The sequence below is a fragment of the Carettochelys insculpta genome, chromosome 4 (genome assembly GCF_033958435.1).
Source record: "Carettochelys insculpta isolate YL-2023 chromosome 4, ASM3395843v1, whole genome shotgun sequence".
NCBI lineage: Eukaryota > Metazoa > Chordata > Testudines > Carettochelyidae > Carettochelys > Carettochelys insculpta.
The window spans coordinates 74456700-74484368 of NC_134140.1; the positions used below are offsets into that span (position 1 = coordinate 74456700).

At 47.0% G+C, this 27669-nt stretch overlaps 1 protein-coding gene across 1 annotated transcript in view; it reads left to right on the forward strand.

Moving 5' to 3' along the window:
• Positions 1-27060, forward strand: part of LOC142012917 (uncharacterized) — a 65679-nt gene extending 38619 nt beyond the window's left edge. Inside the window, 2 exon segments of the mRNA XM_074993965.1 lie at positions 24723-25647; positions 26077-27060. Of these exon segments, the coding sequence (XP_074850066.1) occupies positions 24723-25647; positions 26077-27060 (1909 nt within the window).
• The last annotated feature ends 609 nt before the right edge of the window (positions 27061-27669 follow it).

Below are 27669 nucleotides of genomic sequence, written 5' to 3' on the forward strand. Positions count from 1 at the left end.
TTTTCCTGGCTTCTCTAGCTGGTTACTGTTTGGCAAAAGTAGTGTTGCATTCTCAAGGTTGCATTTTTTGGTGCTGCTGAATTTCTCATTGCAAATGAGACATAAAAGGATACAGCTGAACTTGGTATAAATGCAATGGATTGGGTCCATTCAGTTTGACATCTCCTGTTTTTATCTTAAATTTTTCTCGTTAGTAAAGCCATTCCAGCCCCATTTTAATTATGCCAATTTTACTTCACATTTAATTTCAGTTTTCTTTCTTAGAATGCATGTTGCCTTTCATAGTAGATATGCCTTTCTTTTCCTGTTCAAAATCAAGACTTTATTAGCAGTACAACCAAAACTCAGATACAGCATCATAGCCCACAATGCACTGCATATATTAAAGGGGGGATTATCCAAAATTTTGAGATCACATGTCATTGCTGTTTAGATATGTGTTCATTTTTGGGCTTTGAGACGTTCACCATGTATCAAAAATAGTCAGGAGGATTTTTTTTTAACTTCGCATTTATAGAGTCAGGAGCCACACAGAAGTCCTTAAAGAGCCGCATGTGGCTCTGGAGCTTCAGGTTGCAGACCCCTGCTACAGAGTGTTCACAAATACTACTAAGCAGCCCCACATCAAGCAAAGATGTTACTCTGTGTTTTCCTAAACAATAAATTAGCCAAAGCTGTAATTGCCTTATCTGTGAGCAAAAGGATACAATATATGCCCCAAATTTAGGTGCTGCTCTGACAGAGGGCAGGTGCCCACTTATTTTACAGCCTGATCCACAAATCAGTGTAAGTTCAATTTACTTTATGGGCCTTTGGATTGTGTTATTAATATTTACTCCTTTGATTTAAATAATTGTAAGTGAATTTAGTTCCAGTAAAACAAAATATCACTTGACCAGCCACAGAGATGGAAGTTTTCTATAAAAAAAAAAACGTAAAGCAAAATTAATGTGATTTAATTTGGAATTGTACCATGTCTAGAAGAGAGACAGCATCGAAACCATGATTCTGAAAGCCCAGCTTTGCTGGACAGGGCACGTCATATGAATGGAGGAGTCAAGAATCCCTAAGCAGCAACTCTACGGTGAACTGTCCCAGGACAAAAGGAATCAAGGCAGGCCTCGCAAGAGGTATAAAAACTGCATGAAGGCCAACATTGCTCATGCTGGTTTAAAACTAGATCAGCTACAGCAGCATGCAAAAGACCGAACAGGCTGATGTGCTCTCATACAACACGCATATGACAGCTTTGGGCTGTGTCTACACGTGCACGCTACTTCGAAGTAGTGGCTCCAACTTCGAAATAGCGCCAGTCACGGCTACACTTGTTGGGCGCTATTTCGAAGTTGAAATCGATGTTAGGTGGCGAGACGTTGAAGTCGCTAACCCCATGAGGGGATGGGAATAGCGCCCCACTTCGAAGTTGAACGTCGAAGTAGGGCACGTGTAGACGATCCGCGTCCTGCACCATCGAAATAGCGGGGTCCGCCATGGCGGCCATCAGCTGAGGGGTTGAGAGATGCTCTCTCTCCACCCCCTGTGGGGCTCTATGGTCATCGTGTGCAGCAGCCCTTAGCCCAGGGCTTCTGGCTGCTGCTGTGGCAGCTGGGGATCCATGCAGCATGCACAAGGTCTGCAACCAGTTATCAGCTCTGTGGATCTTGTGTTGTTTAGTGCAACTGTGTGTGGGAGGGGCCCTTTAAGGGAGGGGCTTGCTGTTGAGTCTGCCCTGTGACCCTGTCTGCAGCTGTTCCTGGCACCCTTTCTTCAATGTGTGCTACTTTGGCGTGTAGATGTTCCCTCGCAGCGCCTATTTCGATGTGGTGCTGCCCAACATCGAAGTTGAACGTCGACGTTGCCAGCCCTGGAGGACGTGTAGACGTTATTCTCATCGAAATAGACTATTTCGATGTCACTACATCGAAATAAGCTATTTCAATGTAGAGTGCACGTGTAGACGTAGCCTTGAAGAGCGGCGATGCGCACGCCTCATTGATGCTCGTGAGAGGAAGAAAGCAACAGCAGCAGCCACACCAACTGAGCCAGGACAATTCCCTTTGTCCCCACTGTGAACGCCCATGCCGTTCAAAGCTTGGACTTCTCAGCCACATGCGAGTCTACAACCGATGAGCCTGTGCAAGCTCAAGACATCATCGTTGGACATGACGGACTACCTATATTCTGGTAAGACTACTTGTAAAGGACTAACACTGTTGGATTTGTAATTTGGAACTGTACTATTTACTAAGCCATTCATTTAACATAGGATACAGAACAGCTATTGTAACAATTCTGAGTCACTCAATTCTTAGCTGAACTAAATTCAATCCAATGCACTTAGCTGTGGCTCTATATATCCCATTAAAATGACATGAATCACCTACTCTTTTTTCTTAATTTTTATTTTGTGCCTAAATCAGTGTGTCTGCAATATATTTGAAGAGCTTTTCTGCCATGGCAAAGACACTTCTTCTATAAACATGCAGGATACAATCTGTTTCCAATATATGGTAGAATTACCACTTTAAAAATATCATGCAATCCTCATTTAACTAATACCAATCGCACTAATTGCAGGAGTGAAAATATTTTTTCAAAGCTGGCAGGAGATGTTTGATTTGCACCCCTAGACTATAGTGAGTCAAAATATTTAGAACAGAAAAGAGTACTATGAATATTTAAGTCATGCTACTGGATGAGTAGATCTGGTTGACTCTCATTCCTGGTTTAGTGAATGAAAACTGAGTCTTTCTAGTGATATAATAAATATTATATCATTTATGACTATTTTGAAAGCTAACAGCTCTTTGTAAAATATGCAGAAGTCCTAAGAATTCTGTATTTTTGGGCAAATGACTATTTGCTTGAAAATTCATCCCCAAATGTAGTTTCATACTTTTATAGTCTACTTACAAAGTTTCAGTTTACCAGTAAGGCCAAGGATAACTAAAGCTGTCTGAAAAATGTAGCTCAGCCCAAAGACTCTTTCACCAAGGATATGATCATGCATGTCATGTCACTCTGATCATAAGAAAGCCAAAGTGATTTCCTAAGAAAAATTACATTGATTTTACAATTTTCTTTAATAAGGACACAGTACTTGGGGCCTCTGCACCTTTCTAAATTATAGGCCGAATACTGAGAATTTAGTGCTGGATCCAAAGTTAATTAAAGTGAAAGGAAGTTTCCATTGACTTCAATGGGCTTTGAGTCAGACTCATACAGTGTTTGATATGTGATCTGAAATAGGCTTATTTGTAGCTCCAAAAAATGAATCGGGGCCTTTGAAACATCAGTGCTTTAAGACTATGTAGCTCTCATATCTACAATCTGTATTCTTCCCAAGCAGCAGAACCTGAAATAATAAACTCATTTCAATGTTAACTTTTACCTTCAGTTTTCACTTTATGTAAATTTCCTCATTTATTAATTGCAATTAAATATTGTTTATATAAAACTATTCACCCAAAGCATTCCAAATTAAGTCACAGGGCACGAGTGTGAAAGCTTGTTTCCCTCCTTGTAGAAGGTCATGTGGGTTGTGTGTGTGTGAAAAAGCACATTCCCAACCCATATCCACTGCCTAGTGTGTGTGTGTGTGTGTGTGTGTGTGTGTGTCATGACTCTCCGCCTGAAGCTTGCGAAAAACCAACAGGCAACTGCAATCAGTCTTATGCACCAACTCTAGATGCTGAAGATAATGTGAAGGAAAGTTCTACACCAAGCCAGACACTTTCCTGAAAGACATACCCAAAGCAGACAAGATTATTCTCTTGCGGGATTTCAATGCCAAGCTCGGGAGAGATGCGGCTTTCTGGCAGACTGCCATTGGGAAACAGGGAGTCAGCAACAGCAGTGCCAGTGGAGTGCTCCTCCTTACAAAATGTGTGGAACATGAGCTCATAATCACAAACACTGGTCTTTCACCAGAAAAACAAATATAAGACTTCATGGGAAAGCACTGGCACCTCATAGACTATGTCATCATCCACTCAGGATTGGTTTGATGTCTTCTCACATGACTAGTGCTGAGGACAGCCGGACTGATCACCACCTTATTAGATCCACAATGGCAATTAGGATTGTAACCAAACAGATAACCCAGAGCAAACAAATCGATGTACAAGGCTTGAAAGACCCCATCAGATGAAGTGACTTCCAGATAGCGCTCCAAAGGAAGCTGCTGACAGTACACTCTGAAGATGTGGAAGAACACTGGTGTCAATTGAAAAATGCTATCATTGGAGCTTGTGGAGAAACCATGGACTACCAGACCAGGAAGCATCAGAACTAGTTTGATGAGAACTCTGTGGAAATTGAATGCTTGATTGAGGCAAAAAGGAAAGTCTTTAGGGCTTGGTAAAGTGACATCAGTTGCATGACAAAGAAAGAAGTGCATGCCAAGGCCAAGGCGAATGTCCAACATAAAACAAGGACTCTGAAAAACCAGTGGTGGACTGAGAAGGCGCAAGAACTCCAAAATCTTGCAGACATCAATGATGCGAGAGATTTCTTCAGTGCTATCAAAACTGTTTATCGACCAAGAAACCATGGAATCAGTCTCCTGAGATCAAAAGATGGTATCCAACCCTGGAAAGGTAATTCCCTCGAGGGGGAGCACTATAACGAACTCTTGAACCGCCACTCTACTGTGGTCCTAGAATCCCTTGAACAAATCCCTCAGAAACTGCCTAGAGATGATCTTGTTACACTTCCTACAATGAGTGAGGTCTAAGCTGCCATAAAAGTGATGAAGTGCAACAAGGCAACCGGACTAGATGGAATCCCCAAAGAAGTCTTCAAAGCACGTGTGCCAGAGCTCCATGAACAGCTCCACCTCCTGATTCTCAAGATCTGGGATAGGGAGGGGATGCTGCAAGATTTCAGAGACACACTGATCGTCAGTCTTTTGAAGAAGGGTGACAAATCAGACAGTGGGAGCTACCATGGTATCTTCCTCCTAGCAATGGCAGGGAAAATCTTACCTTGAATCCTTGCAAACTGACTTCTGCCATTCTCAGAAGAAATTCTCCCAGAATCCCATTGTGACTTCTGACCATTCCAAGGCACAACGGATATGATCTTCACTGATGAGCAACTGCAAGGAAAATGTTGTGAATACAACCAAGCCTTATATATGAGTTTCATCGACCTAACCAAAGCACTCAACTCAGTTAATCATAGCTCCCCATTGACCATCTTCTCAAAGATCAGCTGCCCTAAAAAATGCATTAGCATTTTAAGGCTGCTTCATGACAACATGATTGCCACAGTATTGAGCAAAAATGGATCCCAAAAAGTGACCCCTTTGAGGTCAAAACGGGAGTCAAGCAAGGCTGTGTCATTGCCCCATCACCATTCTGCATCTTCATTGCCATGACCCTTCACCTCATTGATGGCAAGCTTCCAGATGGTGTGAAGATTGTCTCTGCCAGTATAAATATATTGCATCAGTATCTCTCCACCTCCTTCTGAAGAAGCTCTAATTTTCCAGTCACCCACAGTGTTCAGATGCTCCATGTTCCAATTAAAAATATATGTGTTAGTTGTAATTTTCTTTTGGTAGCCAACTTATTGACCCATCCCTGATCATTTGATTGGTGTTGCAGACTTTGTTTATCTGGGCAATGTCTGAGCCAGCATCTCTCATCGCTTAGTTGTACTGTCATCGGATTTCATTCGTATTTGTTATTTCATGATCAGCACATCATCACTCATCTGACCAACCCTCCTCCTCCTTTATCCAGGCTTGTGACCGATATGGAACCCCTAAAGGCTTCACAGCAGAGGAGTTGGTTAGGGTGTATCGTTTAATAAGTAACTCTTAAGGCTGATGTCAGCAGGCTTGGATTTAATACTAATCTGCAGATCGGATGTAATATTTCAAAATACCCTTTCAGGATACCATACTCATAGAATGGCTTTGTTGGTAATGGTAATGATAATGAATAAAAATGCAGCAGTTTGAGATATCTCTGTCTCTTCCTAAAATAGATATGTGCAATATGGTTACAGCTGAAATAAAGCTATTAGAATGTCATAACAGATCGCTGTTCTATCAGAACTCTTGGGTATACTGGTTGAAGCTCTCTGTTCTGGCACCTCAGGACCTGACCAGTGCCAAACCAGAATTTGCCCAACTACAGGAGGTCAACATTGTCTAGCCAACACTTCCACTTAGAAGACATTTAGTGGTAAATTACAGCTAAATAACAACACAAATTAGAAAGTCAGGACTGGTGGCTGGAAACAAACTTTATGCGACTGCATGAAACTTGGCCATACCCATGATAAGTGGACATCAGGCTAACTAAATCATGCTGGATCACGGATGTTATTGGATCAGTGAGTGACAGAGCAGAGAGGTTCAACATGTATAGCATTCTGTATGTCTACAGAAATGTACACAATTAAGTCAATACAATGATCTAAAATGAAGGGGGAAGAATAATAGGATTACATAGCTCAGAATAATTATGAGGATGGTTTTCTTAGTGGAAAATAAATAACTGTTTACACCTAGGGGTGGGATCGAAAGTCCCTTCAGGTTGATATTAGATGTCTGGGAGTAATGCACAGTGGGCACCCAATGAGATGTTCATTCATCCTTAGAACTGAGCTGAAACCGAACTCTTTGCTGGGACTGTAGGGAGTACAAAAAAATGAAATTAGGAAGGTCCTTCTATCTTTAGCTGAACTTAAGAACAGCCATACTGGGACAGACTAAAGGTCTGTCTAGCCCTCTAGCCTGTCTTCTGAGAGTGGACAAAGCCAGGTGTTCCAAAAGGAATGAACCAAATGCGTAATCACCATTTGATCATCCCCTGTCACCCAGCTTCTGACAAGCAGGGGGCTAAGGACACCATTCCTGCATATCCTGGCTAATAGCCACTGATGGACCTATCCTCCATGAACTTATTTAGGTCTTTTTTTGAAGAACTCCCATAGCTAGTAGGCTCTAGTCCAGCAGTCCGCTTATCCTCCTAGCTTTCAGGAGCTGAAAAGAGGGACAGCTTAGTGTTCCCAAGGCATCACTCGAAGCCACTACCAGAAGCTGCTGCAAAGCAGCACACTTCCCCACTATTTTTCATCAGCGGAATCCAGAAATGTGCCACAAGGATGAATGGCTTTTGGGGATTCAGGAGAGGGGCTTACATATCCTAGCTCAATGTCAGATGACCTCTGTAACTTTATCCAAGCTCTCTCTGTCACTGAGTCCCTCAGCTGTAAAATGAGGATAATATTTCAAAGAAATACAGTGAAGATAAATTAATGCTTGGAGTGGCCCAGGTATAATAGTGATAAATGGCATAGGAAAGGTCATAAATGAATATACTCTGTATCAGTGCTTTTTTTCTAGGAAAAAAAAGGTGCCAGAATTCTGCCCCTGCATGGCCCCAACCCACCATCTTGGTTAACCTCACCCGACCCGCCCCCATGGCCCCAATCCACTGCAGCCTTAACCCCCCAAAGCCAGTCTTTAATTCCCCCAGTCTCCCTGCAGCCCTGATGAACTGCCGACTTGACCCCCTGTCCCTCCCCCCATGCCCCTAACCTGCTGCAGCCTTGACCCCCTGTCCCATACCCCCATGACACCACCCACTGCCAACCTTTAACCCCCTCAAACTAGGATTCACTTACTTTTCAAAAGGAGCTCCACATGCTCCTGCTCCTTTGCTGGCTGCCATGTTCCCTACTGCATGGCGGTGCAGCTCACCCCCAGCCCTCTGGCTCCCCCACTTACAGCATGGTGGGGAAGCTCCTTGACTTGCTGCACTGAAAGAGCAGGGCTCAATTTAACTAGTTTAATGGTAGGAGCCAGCCATTAAACCAATCTAAACTGCATCCTGCTCTTTCATCAGCAGGCAGGGAGCTGGAGGTGGAGCAGCAGCAGCAATGGGAGCAGCAAGTGGCTGCTTAAAGAGCCATGTGTGGCTGAGAGCTGCCCAGCCACCTTTTAAAAATGGCAGCCTAGGGAAAAAGGCTGGTAGACTGTAGTTCCATTGTGTTCCACTGGAAAAAGCCCAGCAGTGTATGTAAGTTTCATGTTCAGAATTTGCTGCAGTATTCTAAAATCTTTGTCCTCCTATGTTATACCAGAGATTTCAGACCATGGCAGTGCAATTTGTAACAGCTGCGTCAGGACTACAGCAAAACATTCCTAGGCCCTGACTCTAAAAAACAATGTGAAGCCAGAAGTCAGTGGGCATGGAGGGCACCATTTTGTGACTGAGGCTTTGATCACCTTTGCATGTTCTATACTTATGAAACATTGGGGAAATGGGAAGTTAGCGCTTCTGTGGGGTGGGGAGACCCCAGAAATGCTGGGAAGTCATCCATATTTATTCCAGTGTGCAAAGCAGGCTAGGTCCCTTTTCCTTCATGCTTACATGGAAGGAGCAGGGTCAAGCCTTCATCTCTGTGAGTTCCTCTAATTCAGTGTTTCTCAGGTTTATTTGGCCATGGAACCCTTTTAAAGTTAAAAGAATTTTGCAGAAACCCATTACTAGTCTCTACCTCCTCAGCCCCCAAGCCCACCTCCCATCTGAAGGCTTTGTCCACCTCAGCTCTCAGCCCCCAAATCCACCCCCTATCCTCAAACTTTATCCCCATCCTGCATACCTACCCCTCATCCCCAGGTGTAACTCACTCTCAGTGCCAACTCCCCGCAAAGCCCCAGGCTTAAGTTCTCTCAGGCTATATGATAAAGCCAAATTTATGGCAGTTAGCTCAATTTTACAATGTCACTTGTCCTCACTGTAAATATCATTAGGTCAATTTTAGGGAGCGCTAAGGTCAATATTATAACATCATCGAAAGTGACTCCACGTAGCGTCAAGTTTGAATTTAAAAGTTCACATTAAGGATAATGTGGAAGCACCATGTCTTTAAATCAACTTTATTAGCCTCCAGAAGTGTACCCTATGTATCCCACAATGCTAGTTGAGATGACACAGAAACCTGGGTGATCCCAGGGCAGTATGACAGAGCCCCTGCCTTCTGAAGCCAACCTATTTGGTTTTTCTGAGGATTCCCTGCTTTTCACTCAGACAAAATGGCCATTTGTTTTCCACGGGAGGGAATGAGGGCAATGCAATATAGGAAGATGACATCACACTTGGGGTTGATCCTGCTTGAAGCAGGGTGCTGGACTAGATGACCTCCTGAGGTCCCTTCCAGCCCTATGATTCTATGCTTCTATGATTGTGGGGCATTTTTTCCCATACTGCACCAGCAAAAATACCCTGAGGGAACTGTGGGGTAGGTTCCCACAATGCACTGTTGCAACAGTTAATGTTTGACGATTGATCCTGGAATCAATGTCAACTTTGTGGGGACTTCCTGGGCAGGTGAGGATAGACAACTTTGAATTTATAAAACCCAGTGTTATAAAATCAAGTTTAGTAAAAGTGAATTGACATCATACTGTAGATGTAGCCTCAGACCCAAACCCCCCTCCCATTCCCAGGATTAACCTGTCTCAGCTCCAAACTGGCCCCCAGGAGTAACCCTTCCATGGTACTGGCTGGGGAGCCACATGCACCCAGTGGAAGGAAAGCTGGCCTGGAGGTGGTCTGCTGATGGGGGTGAGCTGAGCCAAGTCTGCTGTAGGGGTGTGACGGCTAGAGTAGTAGGGTGAGTGAGGGACTCTCTGAAGCTCCCTGCCCCACTGCCACTGAAATAATGGAACTAAATTCAGTTGGCTTAACATCCGGATCCCTCCCACTGCCCTGCCAGCCATTAAACCACTTAAATTTAGTTCTGCTGTTTCAGCGGTGACGGGGCAGAAGAGTCAGCTATTGTAAAGGAATTTTCTCTCAGAACCTTTATTTTCACTTCATGGAGCCCTGGGGTTCCACTGGACACCATCTGGGAAACACTGCTTTAATCTACTGCAGCCCCAGGCCACTCATAGATGAGCTCTGTACTTTCACACTTTCTGCAGAGCTCTCTGCTTCATTTCCTGGCTGTCTGGCAGGACACAAGTGGCATTTCCACCCCTTGAGTTAACCCCAGCACATTCCTGCAAAGGAGGACTCTGCAATGCAGAACAGTAGGAAATTAGCCCAGTTATTCTGCATAACTCTTGCCTTCACCTACTGCCTCCCTACTTATGCACCCTGGAGAAGCTGGGGGAAGTTGTGGAACTGTACTGGGTGGTTGGCTGGTCTCCTCCCTCAGAGGAAAGGGGAAATTTGAGTCTGACCCTCAGGCAGGTCAGTCTGACCCATATGGATCATTGTTGTAATTGTTTTTGAAAACTGATACAGTAAAACCCTGACTTAGGTGCAGTTTGCCTTTCTGGGCAGCCACATATAAGTCAAATGTTGTGCAAGTTGAGGTTTGCAGGGATGGGAGATAGTGGGGCGGGCGGGTGGCAGGGTTGCTGGGGGTGCAGCAGGGGCCAGCACGAGGGCACAGCAGCCTGGAGGAGGAGCTGGGAGGGAGACGCTGGGAGAGCCAGGAGCCCTGTGGATGCTGTGCCCCTGATCTCCACCTCCACCAATGGAACATGGACAGGCTTATCCCTGTCCTGCCCATTGCTAGAGGCTCCTCACTACCAGTTGAGCCTGGCTCTGGGGCGGATGCTGCTTGCAGGCCCCTTCCCCACCAGCTGCTCTGGCTGCTGACAGACACATCTCTCCCCTGTGTATCAAACACTTAAAGAAACAGAGACACATTTAAACAGACACAGAAACAATCCCCCCCACCCCTCTGTATCAAGCCCTTAAAGAAACACAGATACTATATCTACACTACAAGATAAAATTGAATTTGTTAATATCGATTTTGTAACTCTGGAATTTATAAATTCAATTTTGACTAACCTCACCACATGCTCCTCACAAAGTCGACTTATTGCTGCCACAGTCAATTGGCAAACATCGACTGTTGCAGTAGTGCATTGTGGGAAACTGTAGCTCATCCCCATAGCATTCTGGGTATGCTTGCTGGTCTTTGACATCATCTTCCCACTTTGCATTGTCCTCATTGCCTTCCCGTGTTAAGCAAACCTCCATTTTTCCAGTCGTAAGGAAGGAAAAGTAGGGCATCAACAAAGATGGCAAAATTAGCAAAAATCTCTGCTGTAACTGAATCATCAAGGATTTCATAAAAATAAACAAATGTGTGTTTTCACCACTGGCCATCCATTGTCTCCCCTCCCGTGCTTGTATCTGATCCCTGAAAATAACACAGGGAAAATGAAAAGCTTGGAGAAGAAGTTGATAGTAAAGTTTTTGAAAAAAAGAGAGTTCCTGAGGAGAAGGTATGTGGCTTCCCTGTTCATTATACAGCTTCTGTGCACAGTCTGTATTCTCAACTGGCCCTCCACCCCCTTTTCTCTGCATGAAGGGGCGCAAAGTTAGAAGAATGAGGTGAGAAAAGGCTAGGGAAAAAGATCTTTATCTCCCCTCTTCACTACATAGATGTTGCCAACATGGAGGATGGCAGTGAAATCTCATACACAGAACTTGTAACAGAAATAGGAATCTCAACTGGCCCTCCACCCACTGTTCTCTGTGTTTTTTGGGGGTCAAAGAATTAATAAAGAGGATAGCAAAGGTTAGGAAAAGGGTTTTATAACTGAAATATCAAATATTTTGCAAAAAGCAGCAGATATGTGCAATGGGCAGCAAGCCCCTGAAAATATTTTTGGCGGGGGGGGGGGGGGGGGGCTGGGGTCTGTGGCTGCAGATCCTGTTGAAATGTTCCACTGTCCTGAAAATTTAACCTGCTGGGGCAGACCGCCCCCCACCCCTGTAGCTCAAGCCCCCAGGGTCCTTGCTGGAACATGGGGTGTGGGAGAGTTTCAGTGGGGAGCCAGTTGAAGTAGTCCCCCTGAATATGTTAGCCATTGGAAGAGACTTTCCCCCAGAAGCATCAAAGCCCCAAATATCTTAGATACCAGGGGAAACTACGCCCTCTCCTCAGTGGTCGCAAGCCCTCAGAATTCGTTCTTGCTCTTGGAACCCTAACCACGCACAAGCCAGGACATGATGCTATGCACCAAAAGGCAGACATGTCCTTTTATTGGACCAGGGGTTACTCACGTGATGAGGCTGAGTGCGGGAAAAACCCCGACTGCGTGGTGCCTGTAGGGGTGGGGGACCGCTCACATATGTTAACCCCTGAGAAGAAGTTTCCTAGCCCCTTATGCAAGCATGACCCCCCACAGCAGCTTTGCTGTTGGCAGGGCAGTGGCTGGCACCAGGAAGCATATTGAAAATAACAAATGTGGAGACAGAAGCATGAACTCTGTGCTTGGGCTATTTTTAATGGGCAGATGCGCTCACATTGCTAACAGCAAAGGAAGAAAGAGATTTCTCAGGGTCTCAGACAACAAAACTCCACAGCCACGGGCTTCCTGGTCCCAATTTGAAATTCACATCCTTCCTGTTACCTAATTCCGGTGCACCTGGAGAGCAGCAGCCAGAGTGGAGCGCTGAGGGGCATTGTGGGTTACATATGGGACCCCTCTGGAGTGTAATAAATTTGATTTTAAGATGTGGACCTTCCATACTGGCCTTTAAACAAACTTTTGAAGTTGAGCTTGGCACTACACCCAGCCGGTACTGACGATATTGTAATATCGATATTAATGCTCCCTAAATAGAGCGAATGGTATTTACAGTGAAGATAGTCATGTGGTAATATCGAGTTAACTCTCTTAAATTCCAATTTATCTTGTAGTGTAGATGCAGCCACAGTTAAACAGCCATAGAAACAGAGACACTCACCCCTCTTCCCTCCCTCTTTTCCCATGGCAATGCAGTGTCTCCCCCTCACTCCTTACAGCAAACAAGATTAATGCTGAGAGGGGAAGCCTTCAGTGCTAACTAAAGAAGAGCTGGGGAACTGAATACCCATCTCAGCTGATGGAGTTCAGTAAGGCAGTTCTGCAAGCCCCCCACCTTGAACCCCCTTCCAGACACTGCAGCTGCTCCTTCCTTCCAGGGAGAGGAAAGGAAGCCGGATCCGGGAGTGTTGGCAAAGCACTGCTGAGTGACACACATACCCAGCTTGTCCTCTTGCAGCACTGCAGACTTGCTGGGGGATTTATTGTGACTGTAATTTTGACTCGCATTAATCCAAAATGCGCTCAAGTCGAAATCACATAAATTGGAGGTTTACTGTACGTATTTTAAAAGAATATTTTCAAAAATAATCACATAATTTTATCTTTTTTATTTTTGACTCTAAAACAATGTTTTCCCATAAATTACCATGATGCTACACGAGCTACTGTGCCTGTGCTGGAAAGAGGGTGAGGTTCCACAGGATATGCGCAACGCTAACATTGTAAAATTGTATGAGAACAAAGGAGACAGAAGTGACTGCAACAACTACCGTGGAATCTCCCTCCTAAGCGTCACTGGTAAACTGTTTGTGCGCGTCATCCTTGGCAGACTCCAGAAGATTGCTGAGAGGGTGTACCCCGAATTGCAGTGCGGATTCCGCATAAAGAGGTCTACCGTTGACATGATCTTCTCTCTAAGGCAGCTGCAGGAGAAGTGCAGGGAGCAGAGGAAGCCACTCTACATAGCCTTCATCGACCTGACCAAGGCCTTTGACTTGGTCAGCAGTGATGATCTGTTCAAACTGCTCCACAAGATAGGCTGTCCTCCACGGTTACTCAAGATGATCCAGTCGTTCCACGAAGACATGAGAGGAACCATCCAATATGACGGCGCATTATCGAATGCTTTCAGAATCAGGAGAGGCGTCAAACAAGGATGCGTGCTTGCTCCGACATTGTTCGGGATCTTCTTCGCACTCTTCCTGAAACATGCCTTTGGATCTTCAACAGAGGGCATCTTGCTGCACACAAGATCTGATGGGAAACTGTTTAACCTTGCAAGGCTGAAAGCTAAGTCTAAGGTGCGGGAAGTCCTCATCGGAGACATCCTGTTCGCAGACGATGCTGCTGTAGTGTCTCACACAGAAGACCAGCTTCAAAAACTGCTGGATCAGTTCTCCAAAGCGTGCAAGGACTTTGGGCTTACCATCAGCCTCAAGAAGACAAATGTACTCGGTCAGGATGTTGCTGAATCCCCATCAATCAGCATTGACAACTATACATTAGAGGTCATCCACGAGTTCATTTACCTGGGGTCCACCATCACTGACACCCTGTCGTTGGACACTGAGCTAAATAGGAGGATCGGAAAAGCGGCCACAACTCTGTCCACACTCAGCAAGAGAGTGTGGAATAACAACAAGCTGCACACTCACACCAAAATGCAAGTCTACAGAGCCTGCATCCTCAGCACCCTCCTTTATGGCAGCGAGACATGGACCCTGTATGCCCGCCAGGAAAAGAGGCTGAACGTCTTCCACTTGCTCTGCCTCAGGCGCATCCTTGGAATATCATGGAAGGACAGAGTGACCAACACCGCCATCCTCAAGCAAGCTGGAATCCCAACCATGCACACCCTCCTCAGGCAGCGTCGACTCCGCTCGCTTGGCCACGTCCACAGGATGAATGATGGAAGGATTCCAAAAGACATCCTGTATGGTGAGCTAGCCTCTGGCAAAAGACCTCCCGGACGCCCCCAGTTGCGCTACAAAGATGTCTGCAAGAGAGACCTCAGAGAGGTAGACATCAAGCTGGACAACTGGGAAGAACTAGCAGACCGCAGCAGATGGAGGCAGGGGTTACACAAGGGCCTTCAGAAGGGCGAGATGAGGATCAGACAGCTAGCAGAGGAGAAACGAGCACACAGAAAGCACACTAAGGACTTGCCAGACACCTACCACATCTGCAAGAAATGCAGCAAGGACTGTCACTCTTGTGTGGGTCTTCATAGTCACAGTAGACGCTGTAAATGAAGTCCTCAATTGAAACTATAAAGGGCACGATCCATAGTCTATGTAGACTGAAGGATGCCTACTACTACCATGATGCAACACAAAAATGATAAATATATATACAGTAAAATTCCTTTAATCCGACACATCCAGGACCAGACAAGTGGTGGATCACCAAATTTTCCAGACTATTGGACGTCACCACCGTGCACTCATGCGGCTTCACCCACACCCAGCTACAGCTCACCACCCCCACACGTCCCCACTTTCTTCACCCTCATACCCCTCCCACTTGATAAGGTGACCAACTGTCCCATATTGGGCAGGACGGTCCCATAGTTGGCACACCTACGTATTTTTTATGGGATGAATTGTCCTGTATTTAGGCCCTCAGGGGTTGGGGCTTGAAGCTGGGAGCACCCATGGCTGCCACTTTCCTGGGGCTTGGGGCCAGGAGTGCTCACTGTCACCCCCGCCCCCGGACCCTCCTGCAGCTCTAAGCCACCCAAGGCTTAACCCTCCAGCCCCCCCTCCTATGGCCCCAACCCACCACCCAAGCTCCTTGACTTACTTGAACTTCAAGGTACACAAGGGCTGACTGGGAGGGTGCAGCTGAGCCAGGGCATACAGGGGGTTGGACCCAGGCAGCAGGGGCTGGGGCAGGTTTTGAGTCTAGCACCACTCTGGGAAGGCAGGAGGAATGGGCTCTTAGCCTGCCTAGCTGCCTGCAGCTGCAGGAAGCTAGGCAGGCTGACAGCCCTGCAGGTTTATATCGTGTGTTACTCGCATTAAAGCAAGTTTCGTGCAACATGAAGCCGCATAAAGCTGGGGATTACTGTAGTCTGGGCCATCAAATTTTGCTGGATTATCTCTTTAAATGAGACTATTTTTGCCCGATGCTAGACTACCAGGATTTCCAGACCATCAGAGGCCAGATTAAAGGAATTTTACTATAGATAAAAAACACACATAGAAAACATGTATATACGCACACACAAATAAAAGCCACCACAACAGCAGTGGAACAGACTGTTTTCCTTCATGTCTCCGTATACTCTGCACTTACGATCAGGCAGGATAATTAATGCCTCTGTGAGACTACTTAGACATTTCAGTATGCTGCCTGGTAACAAAAAAATGAAGCAGACCTGCACAGCAAGGAGAAAAGCTCCTTGAGTATATACATGCTTACAGTCTGAAACATGGCCAGTAGATTATATTTTCAGTATTCCAGGCTTGAATATCTCTCTTAACAATCGCTATGGTTTAAGAACATACACACATACAAAATTAAGCAAAAATTTCTGCTGCCAAAATGTCATTTATTCAGCAAGAATTTGGCCTTCCGTGGGAAGATAACACTCAAAAAATAACATCCAGTGCTTTACAAATTGTGAAAGATGATTACATCTTGTGATTATGTAAAAGAAGTTTAATTTACCATCTGTTCTGTTAAGAAAACAATTTCTATTATACTCAGAACTACTACAGATATCTATGCAAATGCTAAATTTTCTTGAGTAAAATTTTTATAATAACCATCATGTAAATGTATTGCTTAAAGAAATAAATTATTCAAAGGGACATATATTTATGATGTGCAGCATTTCAATATATTTACCTCTCTTCTTTTGCCAACAGGCAGAATTGTAGAACTGTTAAAAGATGAATTGGTTGGGTGTCAATGAATGTCATACAAAGTACAAAAGCTATGTGGCTTCTGGTATATTTCAGATTAAATAAACAAAAATAAATTAATTGGCAAAGGGAGAACAAACTGTATACAAAATCAAGATAACATCAGACCTTTCAAAAGCTGATACAAAGCAGAAAGACATGTGATACCACCTCCAAAGACAGAGAATTATGCTAAGAAAAATAAAGAGACTGGATTTTAAAATTAGCTTTAACTAGATCAAATAGCTGAGGAAATGTTTTGACTTAGCTATCATTTGATGGACCTAAATCTTTCTTGTAATAATTGTGCCTTGCCCTTATGTCAGTTTTGAATGGGTAATAAATACTAATCGAGAAATTGGGTTGAAGAACCTGACTGTGTCTTATGTTTTAATTAATAATTTTAATTCACGAATTGCAAACAGCTCTTGATTTGTATATTATATAATGTTGTCTATCATATATTATAGGCCTCTTTTTTGTAGGTAAAAACAGTGCTTTTTTTGTACCAGCACCTCAGCAGCCCCATTTGCAGGATTGGCTAGGGAGTGGGGCAGGGATCTGGCTCATAAGAACATAAGAACATAAGAATGGCCATACTGGGTCAGACCAAAGGTCCATCCAGCCCAGCATCCCATCTGCCGACGGTGGCCAATGCCAGGTGCCCCAGAGAAGGAGAACAGAAGACAATGATCAAGTGATTTATCTCCTGCCATCCATCTCCTGCCCTTGTTCTGATGGCTAGGGCACCATACTTTATCCCTGGCTAATAGCCACTTATGGACCTAACCTGCAAAAATGTATCAAGCTCTTTTTTAAACCCTAATAGAGTCCTGGCCTTCACAGCCTCCTCGGGCAAGGAGTTCCACAGGTTGACTGTGCGCTGTGTGAAGAAAAATTTCCTTTGATTAGTTTTGAACCTACTACCCATCAATTTCATTTGGTGACCCCTAGTTCTTGTATTATGGGAAAAGGTAAATAATTTGTCTATATTCACTTTCTCCACACCATTCATGATTTTATATACCTCTATCATATCGCCCCTCAATCGCCTCTTTTCCAAACTGAAAAGTCCCAGTCTCTCTAGCCTCTCCCCATATGGGACCCGTTCCAAGCCCCTAATCATCTTAGTCGCCCTTTTCTGAACCTTTTCTAATGCCAATATATCTTTTTTGAGGTGAGGAGACCACATCTGCACGCAGTACTCAAGGGCTACGTCTACACGTGCACCCAACTTCGAAATAGCTTATTTCGATGTTGCGACATCGAAATAGGCTATTTCGATGAATAACGTCTACACGTCCTCCAGGGCTGGCAACGTCGATGTTCAACTTCGACGTTGCTCAGCCCAACATCGAAATAGGCACAGCGAGGGAACGTCTACACGCCAAAGTAGCACACATCAAAATAAGGGAGCCAGGCACAGCTGCAGACAGGGTCACGGGGCGGACTCAACAGCAAGTCGCTCCCTTAAAGGGCCCCTCCCAGACACACTTTCATTAAACAGTGCAAGATACACAGAGCCAACAACTAGTTGCAGACCCTGTATATGCAGCACGGACCCCCAGCTGCAGCAGCAGCAGCCAGAAGCCCTGGGCTAAGGGCTGCTGCCCACGGTGACCACAGAGCCCCGCAAGGGCTGGAGAGAGAGCATCTCTCAACCCCCCAGCTGATGGCCGCCATGGAGGACCCCGCTATTTCGATGTTGCGGGACGCGGATCGTCTACACGTCCCTACTTCGATGTTGAACGTCGAAGTAGGGCGCTATTCCCATCCCCTCATGGGGTTAGCGACTTCGACGTCTCGCCGCCTAACGTCGATTTCAACTTCGAAATAGCGCCCAACACGTGTAGACGTGACGGGCGCTATTTCGAAGTTACTGCCGCTACTTCGAAGTAGCGTGCACATGTAGACGCAGCTAAGATGTGGGCGTACCATAGTTTTATATAGGGGAAGTATGATATCTTTTGTCTTATTATCGATCCCTTTTTTAATAATTCCTAACATCCTATTTGCCTTACTAACTGCCGCTGCACACTGCGTGAATGTCTTCAGAGAACTATCCACTATAACTCCAAGATCCCTTTCCTGATCTGTCGTAGCTAAATTTGACCCCATCATGTAGTACGTGTAATTTGGGTTATTTTTTCCAACATGCATTACCTTACACTTACCCACATTAAATTTCATTTGCCATTTTGCTGCCCAATCACTCAGTTTGCTGAGATCTTTTTGTAGTTCTTCACAATCCCTTTTGCTTTTGACTGTCCTGAACAACTTGGTGTCATCTGCAAACTTTGCCACCTCACTGCTTACCTCATTTTCTAGATCATTGATGAACAAGTTAAACAGGATCGGTCCCAGGACTGACCCCTGGGGAACACCACTAGTTACCCTCCTCCATTGTGAAAATTTACCATTTATTCCCACCCTTTGTTTTCTGTCTTTTAACCAATTCCCGATCCATGAAAGGATCTTTCCTCCTATCCCATGACCACCTAATTTACATAAAAGCCTTTGGTGTGGGACCGTGTCAAAGGCTTTCTGGAAATCTAGGTATATTATGTCCACTGGTTGCCCCTTGTCCTCATGTTTATTAACCCCTTCAAAGAATTCTAATAGATTAGTTAGACACGACTTCCCTCTGCAGAAACCATGCTGACTTTTGCCCAACAATTCGTGCTCTTCTACGTGCCTTGCAATTTTATTCTTTACTAGTGTTTCACAAAAGAAAAAAAAAAAAGGACTGGAGAAGAGGCAGAAATTGGCAACCTCATATTCCATTCTTCAATATTGATTTCTCTGCCATTTAGGTTCATTAAATTAGCTCATTCTGTGCATTTTCCTAAGAAAAGATGCTCATTTGTCATTTTCTGTGTTTGCTTTTTACCCTGCCTTCCTATTTGTAGTACTAATTTTTTGTAACTTACTAGGTTTCTGAATATTGTTAATGCACTTTGCTTTTTGCTGCACTCCTTTGGGGCTATATTCTGATGTCTTCACTTTGAATTTTACCTTACTCTGAAGAAATCCTTTGAAATCACAAGAAACCCTGAATTTACTGAGACTGTTCAAGGAGTCAGGTAAAAATATTACATTTTGGCCCTTAATAAACTACTGATGCCATTTTTAAATGGGATAGTTTTGGTTTAATTTCCGCAGGGCTCAGAAGACAACATGGGGCTGGAATGACCAAAGGAGTTGCAGGCTAACATATGAATTTCTGAATACTACCAAATAAATGCTATTGTTGTAAAATTCCAGGATAGACACTCTTTGTGTGTGTTACTCTGAAGCCTAGAATATCAGAGTCAGTGTGAAGGAACTGCAATGGTTTAAATACCTCAGCTGAGAGTGCTTCTTGTTTAGACCATCGCCAGGCTGAATCACCTCTGGCATTCATGGTCTATTACTGGCCAATTTTTAAATTTTCAGCCTTTTTTAAACTTGATGAATAACTCCCATGGCAGGTTTTCACGTAGGTCTGTAATAATCTCTTTTCAGATTATCACTGAAACTTCTGTATGGCTCATATTTACAGTGAACAACTCATCTTCAGAGAACAGACTATCTTTATAAGGCCTTGGTTATCCCTAAATAAAGATGCCACCAGAATCATATGTTAACAAGAAGTAAACAACTGCCAACTGCCATTTATTTTCTGATGCTGAAATGTCTAAAAGGGCCGAACTGATGCACCATGTCCCCCACACTGAAGCTGAGGGCTGGGAGAACACCAGCCATGGGGAAATCTATGGCAGTGTGGAGGGATTTCTATTCTAGCTCCTGTAGTGGATATTGTGATATTGAGGAGACTAGATGGTGTGCAGCAGTTGTTCCCTTTTATGCCTGATTCCCCTTTTCAGGCCTGGATGCCCTAGGCAGACATTTGTGCTTTTTGCTTTCCCTTATTTTCTCATCATTCTCAAAGAGTTAGCTGCTTGCTTAGTGTGATCATTTACGAATGCCCTGTTTAACTTCAACAAGTTCTGGGACAGGGCCCCAGGCTATCCACCCCATATGGGAGTACGGGAGAGTCTGGAGCGATCACATAGTTGTCTATGTTGACTATTTGCTACTTGCCAAAGCTAATTACTGGACCTGGGAAAATATGCAATGTATCAACAATCTTGTCGGGCTCTCCAAACAATCTTGTTGGCTTAGGTGTGGTTAACGTAGATCCAATAGTATATAAATGCCAAGGATATTCCTAACATTGGAACCTCGGTGTAGGCTGGGGCCACAGCAGGTGCCATGTACTGGCCATTGGGGTCGTCCATTGTGTTCCTGGCAGCAGAAGGGACCTAAGCATTGAACTTTAGTCTGATATTCGCTTAATAAAATCTTTAAATCTCCACCCAATTTGTGTGCATATTGCCTCTGAGTCCTTTAAGAAAAGAACAATTGCCACTTGGCAAGTCAGCTCCTCGTAGGCTACCACCTTGCTTTACTTGAAGCTTCATTTGGCTTAAGTAGATACAATAATTGTCAAGATAAGAACATATGATTATTTTACCATAGCAACAGGTAGGGAGTTATTCCTGTACTGGCCAATGAGAATATCCCAAAGGAAGAGGCAGATTATATTGTTCTAACCCCATACAAAGCTGGGAGGTGCTTTCACCCCTCTTTGTAGTTGGAATACATGTTTTCAGAGCAAAACCATGGGACAGAGAGGCATGGCAAAAAAACTGACTGGTTAAATCTGATGTCAGATGAAATCAGATTACTTGAAAACAGGTAGGGTATAAAAAGATGGCTTTATGGGTGCAATTTTGGGAGCAAACCTTCTGCACTAGGTGAATGTACCAAGTCTGCACCAGATGGCTTTCACCAGAAACTGATACGATACTGATCCTTTTTCTTGTACTATACTATTGGCTAGTAGCAACAAACTTGAGTGATATTGGTTATTTTGTCTCAAGTATAAAGTGACTCAGGCAATACAACTTAACAACAATAGGAACATTTAAGTTAAAATCTTGGCTGGTTAAAAAATGGAAGCTCGTCATTAACTTCAATGGACTTGTGGATGCACTCTTGGCCTTTAATTGGGTTATGTGATTTTTTTTAGAGCTGAGAAGTCACAAAGAATAATGACTCTAGTCATATTCATTTGAAATGATTCTTTAGGTAGCATTTTTTTGTTTCTTTCTTCTCTTTGTATAAATGTGATTAAGGCTGTGCAACATATGCTGGTTTCAGCTGATACAGATTTTGAATATTAACACTGCATTTGGTTCACAGGGATTTTTACAGCCCTTTTGTTTCAAATTTGCTTACTGAAACCAGAAAACTTCATCACATTTTCTTTTCCAGTCTCTTCCTCCACCCACATTTTTCAAGGTCAGCCATTTGTCATTCTTGTCCATATGCGATCTTCAAAGCACATGAAGGAGGCTCACTTCAAATTCCCATGAATAAATGTCTCAAAAGGTTGCTTAACTCTCACATCATCACAACAGGGCAAACATTTGATTCTGTCAGGATCCTACAGTCTTGGAAAGATGGTTGATCCACTGTTATCTTTTTGCCATACAACTGTGAATAGAGCAAGAAGAGCTGTCTTGAATTTCGGTGTGAAAATACTACTCTCTTGGACAAATAAGAGACACATCACCGCTATTACTCCTGATTTGCCCCCGCATTCATACAGACACACCTTTTTCTTCTACCAGTGAATGCAGTAAGTGATGCCACTGCTGTCTCTAACTGGGAGGAGAAAAACAAAGGGGTGAGAGAGTGTTTCACACCACATGGAAACATTACCTGTTTTGGCACTGAAGGACAATAACAGATTATACAGAGGTGGTTGGTGTAGTGGCTTGTGTTACACTGTAGGGTGCGAGAATAGTTTGTAACGGTCTCATGAGAGCAGATCGACCCCTCTGTGAATCCGCAGGAGAATCTAAACAGACCAGTCTGTGCAAGGTGAAAGCTGCAAACTGCCATGGGAACAGCTGCAGAACAAGCCGCGCTTGCCAGGATTTCAAGGCTACGCTGGCAGTAGGCCACCAGAGATAGTGATAAGAAATGCATAGGCAATTTTAGGCAATCTTATGTTAATGGGCTCAGCTTATCAGCTAGTGTTAGGAGGCCTGTTATAGAGCCTGTCCCCGAGCGAAGCTCCGACGCGTCGGGTTTTTCCCCACTGGTGACTGCGGCGTCTCCGGGGCTCCCGTCGCGGGTGTCACACGCTTTCATTAAACCAAATATAGCACTCGCCTTCTGGGTGCAGCCTCGTCTCTGGGGAACCCGAGCCTGGTTGGCTACACTTGGCGCAGCGAACAGGGTTCTTCAGGTACGATGCCCTTTTGGTCGAAAGCGGGGGAGGCAGGGAAGCCAGCGCTGTCCCTGCAGCGCATACCAGGATGGCCCTCGACGGAGCAATGGGGGCCGGTAGCGCGGATGGTGGCCTGTTGGGCAGCCCCGGCAGACTGGCCGGAGTTGCAGGAGGCGGCAGGCGTGACGCCAGTACAGGTAGAAGGGGCGTTGCGTCGGCTGCGGTTGAGCCGCCGGCCGGGGCCGGAAAAAAGGGTGGCGGGAGAGGTAGCATGGCTTTTCCTAACCGCCCTCCGGGCCCTCGGTGATGAGCTTCTCCGCCTGCAGAAGGCGCTGGCGGGGAAGGAGCAGGAATGTTGCGCTTTGGCGGATGCGCGGGCAATAGCGCAGGAGGTGGTTACCTCGCAGTCTGAAAGGACGCAAGAGTTAACCCATCATTGTGAGGTGTTGGCAGCGAGAGTTGCGAATCAGCGGTGCATGAAAGTAGGGAAAGCACCGGTGTCGAAGGCCCAAGTGCGTGCGGTCCTAGCGCTAGCCTCTTGGGACCCTGAGACCTGGGATGGTAACATTTGGAGCTCTTCCTCGTCTGAGGAGGAGGAGGAGGTGGTGATCGGGGAGGCTGTGCCTACCGACCAGAGACAGGCGCGTCCCGTTCGGGAGATGAGGTCGGAAGGGGGCACCTGCGCTCCGATGTCTGGCGAACGTTTAAGACAAGTGAGTTGCAGGAGTTGGTGAAGAGTTTTAAGCAGGAGCCAGGGGAAGGCCTTTTGGCCTGGCTGGTGCGTGTGGGACAACGCGGGCAATTCTGTGTTGCTGCTGCCTGCGGAGCTCCACCAGATGGGTGTGTTGTCCCAGGATTCACAAGTCAGGCAGGGAGTGCAGACTATGCAAGGTCTGAACGATGGACAGGGGAATGCTGTGGAAGCGCCATCCCTGTACCGCTGGTTGGCTGCGGCGGTGGGTGAAGTCTACCCCTCCCCTGGGGAGCTGGAAGTACAGGTGAGGCCCTGGCGTACGATCCCAGAAGGGGTGAGTGCACTGAGACAGCTGGGCATGGCATGGGCTGTGGCCCTCGACATGGGACCGGACGATGTAGCGGTCCAGAAATCCATCAAGGCCACTCTGTTACGCCTTGCCCCTCTCGAGCTGAAGGCCTCCCTTATGGCCGTGGTCATGGCAGCGGGAGGGACTGTCGGTAACTTGGTGGAAACATTGATGCAGTTAGAGGCTGTCATAGGCGGCGCGAAAGCGGTCCGTGCCACAAAAGGAAAAGGTGGTCGGGCAGGAGCCTCTGGACAGGAAAAAGGGCACGTTAAGGTGACTCAGAGAACTATGTGAACGGATTTACTGAAGGCAGGAGTGCCCCGTGAGGAGATCAATGGTTTGCCGACACCAGACTTGTACAAGCGTTGGTTACAACTGCCGCCTACCCAGCGGAGCGAGGATGTGGGTGCCTCCAAGAGGGTGAGCGAGACTCAGGCACCACAGAAAGGTACAGGAGCTGGGGGGAGGACCGAGCCCAGTGGCCCGGTCGACTGGACCCTTCCCCCTAGAAAGTGACGGGGAGGAGGGTCCCCTGTGGTACGGGCTGTGGCTGTGCAACAGGTAGCAGGGGACCGGCGCCCATTCGTCCCGGTAACCATCAAGTGGCCCCGGGGAGGGGAGCAGCATGTGCTTGCTCTGTTAGACACTGGAGCTGAAGTGACCATTCTGCATTCTACCCAGGCTGCGGGTCACGTGGTGGTTGTGCAGGGCCTCGGAGGAGCAGAGACCACCGCTTATTCGGTGGAGGTCACCCTCATGCTGGGGAAAGCCCCTCCCTTTCGGGCGACTGTGCTGGCTGCGCCGTTAGGTGAATACATCATTGGCATGGATGTTTTGCCTGGCCGGTGTGTGGACACACAGTATGGGCTGTTTGCCTTTGGGCACCCCCGATACATCCGGGCAATCAGAACTGTAGAGCCCCTACTTCGGGGACATCCCAAATGGAAGCCTGTACGCCTGCCGGTCCCCCAGACCCCGGTGTCAGTCAAGCAGTACCGCATTCCCGGTGGAGAGCAGGAGATCAGTGACACTATAGCTGCATTGCTACAGGCGGAGATTATTCGCCCCACGCTGAGCGCCTTTAACAGCCCCATCTGGCCAGTGAAGAAGCCGGATGGCTCGTGGCGCATGACAGTGGACTATCGAGAACTCAATAAGGTAACCCCAGAGCTAACGGCCGTGGTTCCGGACATGGTTACCATTCTGGAGCTCATCACCCTGGCAGCCCTGCCGTGGCATGCCGTCATAGACCTGGCTAATGCATTTTTCTCTGTTGACATTCATCCCGAGAGTCAGGAGCAGTTTGCCTTCACGTGGCTAACAAAGCAGTACACGTTTACCGTGTTACCCCAGGGCTTTAAGCACTCCCCGACGATCTGCCATCAGCTAGTGCAGGCCGATCTGGAGCGTCTGGACCTCCCGGACCAGACGGCCTACTAGCACTACATCAATGACGTTATGATCTCGGGACCAGATGAACCAACTGTTCAAGCTGCCTTGAACACCGCTGTAACAGCTTTGCAAGAACGGGGGTGGGCTATTAACCCCAAGAAAGTGCAGGGGCCAGCCACCAGTGTGGTTTACTTGGGCGTGCTGTGGATGGGTACAGACAAATGCATTCCACCGAAAGTGCGGCATACCATCCAGGTATTCCCCACACCCTCGTCTAAGCAGCAGCTGCAAACCTTTCTGGGCCTTCTCGGTTTCTGGCGTGCTTTTATTCCGCACCTTGCTTTTCTTATGCGTCCCTTACAGGAGCTTGTGCGCAAAGCCACCCAGTGGCACTGGACAGAGAAGCACCAACGAGCCTTTGACCTCTGCAAAGAGGCGGTGGTAGCACACGCCCGCCTCACTGCACTGCTGCGGGGCCAACCGTTTGAACTGGAGGTCACAACCGTCGGCGACGCGGCGTCCTGGGGTCTGTGGCAGCAGGTAGGAACCCAGCGAAAAGAACCTATTGGTTTCTGGTCACGGACCCTCCGCGGAGCAGAAGGTGGGTACACCCCCCTGGAAAAGCAGATCCTAGCAGTGGTGTGGGCTTTGCAGAACACTGAGCGGGTCACGGGTGTCTCCCCTGTTACCGTGAGGACCCCGATCCCCTTAATGGGGTGGGTCACGGATACCTCTGAGCGTGCACATACGGGTGTAGCCCAAGCAGCTACCCACTTCAAGTGAAAACACTACTTACAGCAGCGCATGCGCTTGGGAGCCCCCACGCTTACTGTTCCACATGCCCTGCTGCTGGGAACCATTACCTTTCAGCATGATCCCCAGCTAGCGGATGAGCTACCCGCCGTCGACCCACCAGTGGCCCCCTCACCGGTGGCGGAGGCACCTCCGTTGGATACCGTGTCTGAGGAGAGGAGAGGAAGCATCTGGGTAACCAACGGGTCTGCTACATACACCGCAGCAGGACAGAGACAGTGGCGAGCAGTCGCATACGCCCCCTACAGGGATGAAATCGCCTTTGCCTGGGGAACAGGTAATTCGAGCCAATGGGCGGAATTGCGGGCAGCGACACTGGCAGTGGAAACTGGACAAGCGGAGACCTTTATCTATACTGACAGCTGGGTAGTCTACAAGGGTCTGCGCACCTGGGTAACAACGTGGGAAGCCAAGGAGTGGAAAATAGCGGATCACCCCCTCTGGGGTGCCGACTTATGGCAACAACTTTTAGCTTTCGCTCGGCAGAAGCCCCTGGCGGTGCGGCACGTTAATGCCCACACCAAACAGACGACTTTGGAGGCGCAATTCAACGCAGCCGTGGATCAGATGGCAGGGCACACAATCACAGAGCGCGCCGTGGCCCTCCATGTGGAGTCAGGGCACCGAGGTGCTCACGCAGCCCGCCAATATGGCTTAACCAAGGGTGAGAACCTCCCCCTGGTGGCGTATCGGGCAGCCCGACTAAAATGCACCATCTGCACCAAATTGGCCCCAGTGGCGCTAGCACTAGCCACAGGAAGTGTACGCCACGGGCACCTACCCTGTAGTGAGTGGCAAATCAATTACATCGGACCGCTACCTCCATCGCGCTCATGGCTCTATGCGCTGACTGCCATGGACACCTATACGGGCCTGCTGTTTGTACAGCCCTGCAAGCATGCGGACGCTGCTGCTACAATCACAGCACTCACTCAGCTCAGCGAACGGTATGGTGTCCCGCTAGCAATTCAGAGTGATCAGGGCACACATTTCACCGCCCAACGCCTTCGTGACTGGGCGGCTGACCTACGGATAACCTGAACATTCCACATGCCCTATACCCCCACTGTGAGTGGGCTAATTGAGCGGATGAATGGACTCCTGAAAGAGCAAATCCGCAAACTAACGCCCACGAACACCCTGAAAGGGTGGGGGGAGGTGGTGCACCGCGCTGTTTTCTTTCTTAACAACCGGGCGGTTGAATCCACTACGCCCTATGAGCGCCTGCGCCTTGCCCCGGAGCAGGGAGTTGTAATCCGTGTCAGGCAGGCCTCCCTCCCAGGCCAGGTGCAAGTGGAAGGACACCGGGTGGTGCTCCTTGCTGGAACTCCAGAAACGGTAGCACCCCTGACCACTGCTGAACCCTGGGCGGGGGCAGATATGCTTGAGTGTACCCCTGAAATCCTCTTTGCTGTTAATACCCGAGTACCTGGGCTGAGTTGGGTCCCAACTTACTGGTCAGTTCCTGGCCCACCACTGGCTGAATTACGGTGTTACAATCACACCGACCAGCCAGTGGTCTGGGAAGTAGGGCAACCCCTAGCTGAGCTGGTCCCTGTGACCCCCACAACGGCACACCGACAACCAGTGCACCTTTGCTCAGCGCCTGGTGCCGTGGTGCGCCGTCAGGGGCTATACAAGCAGTTACGA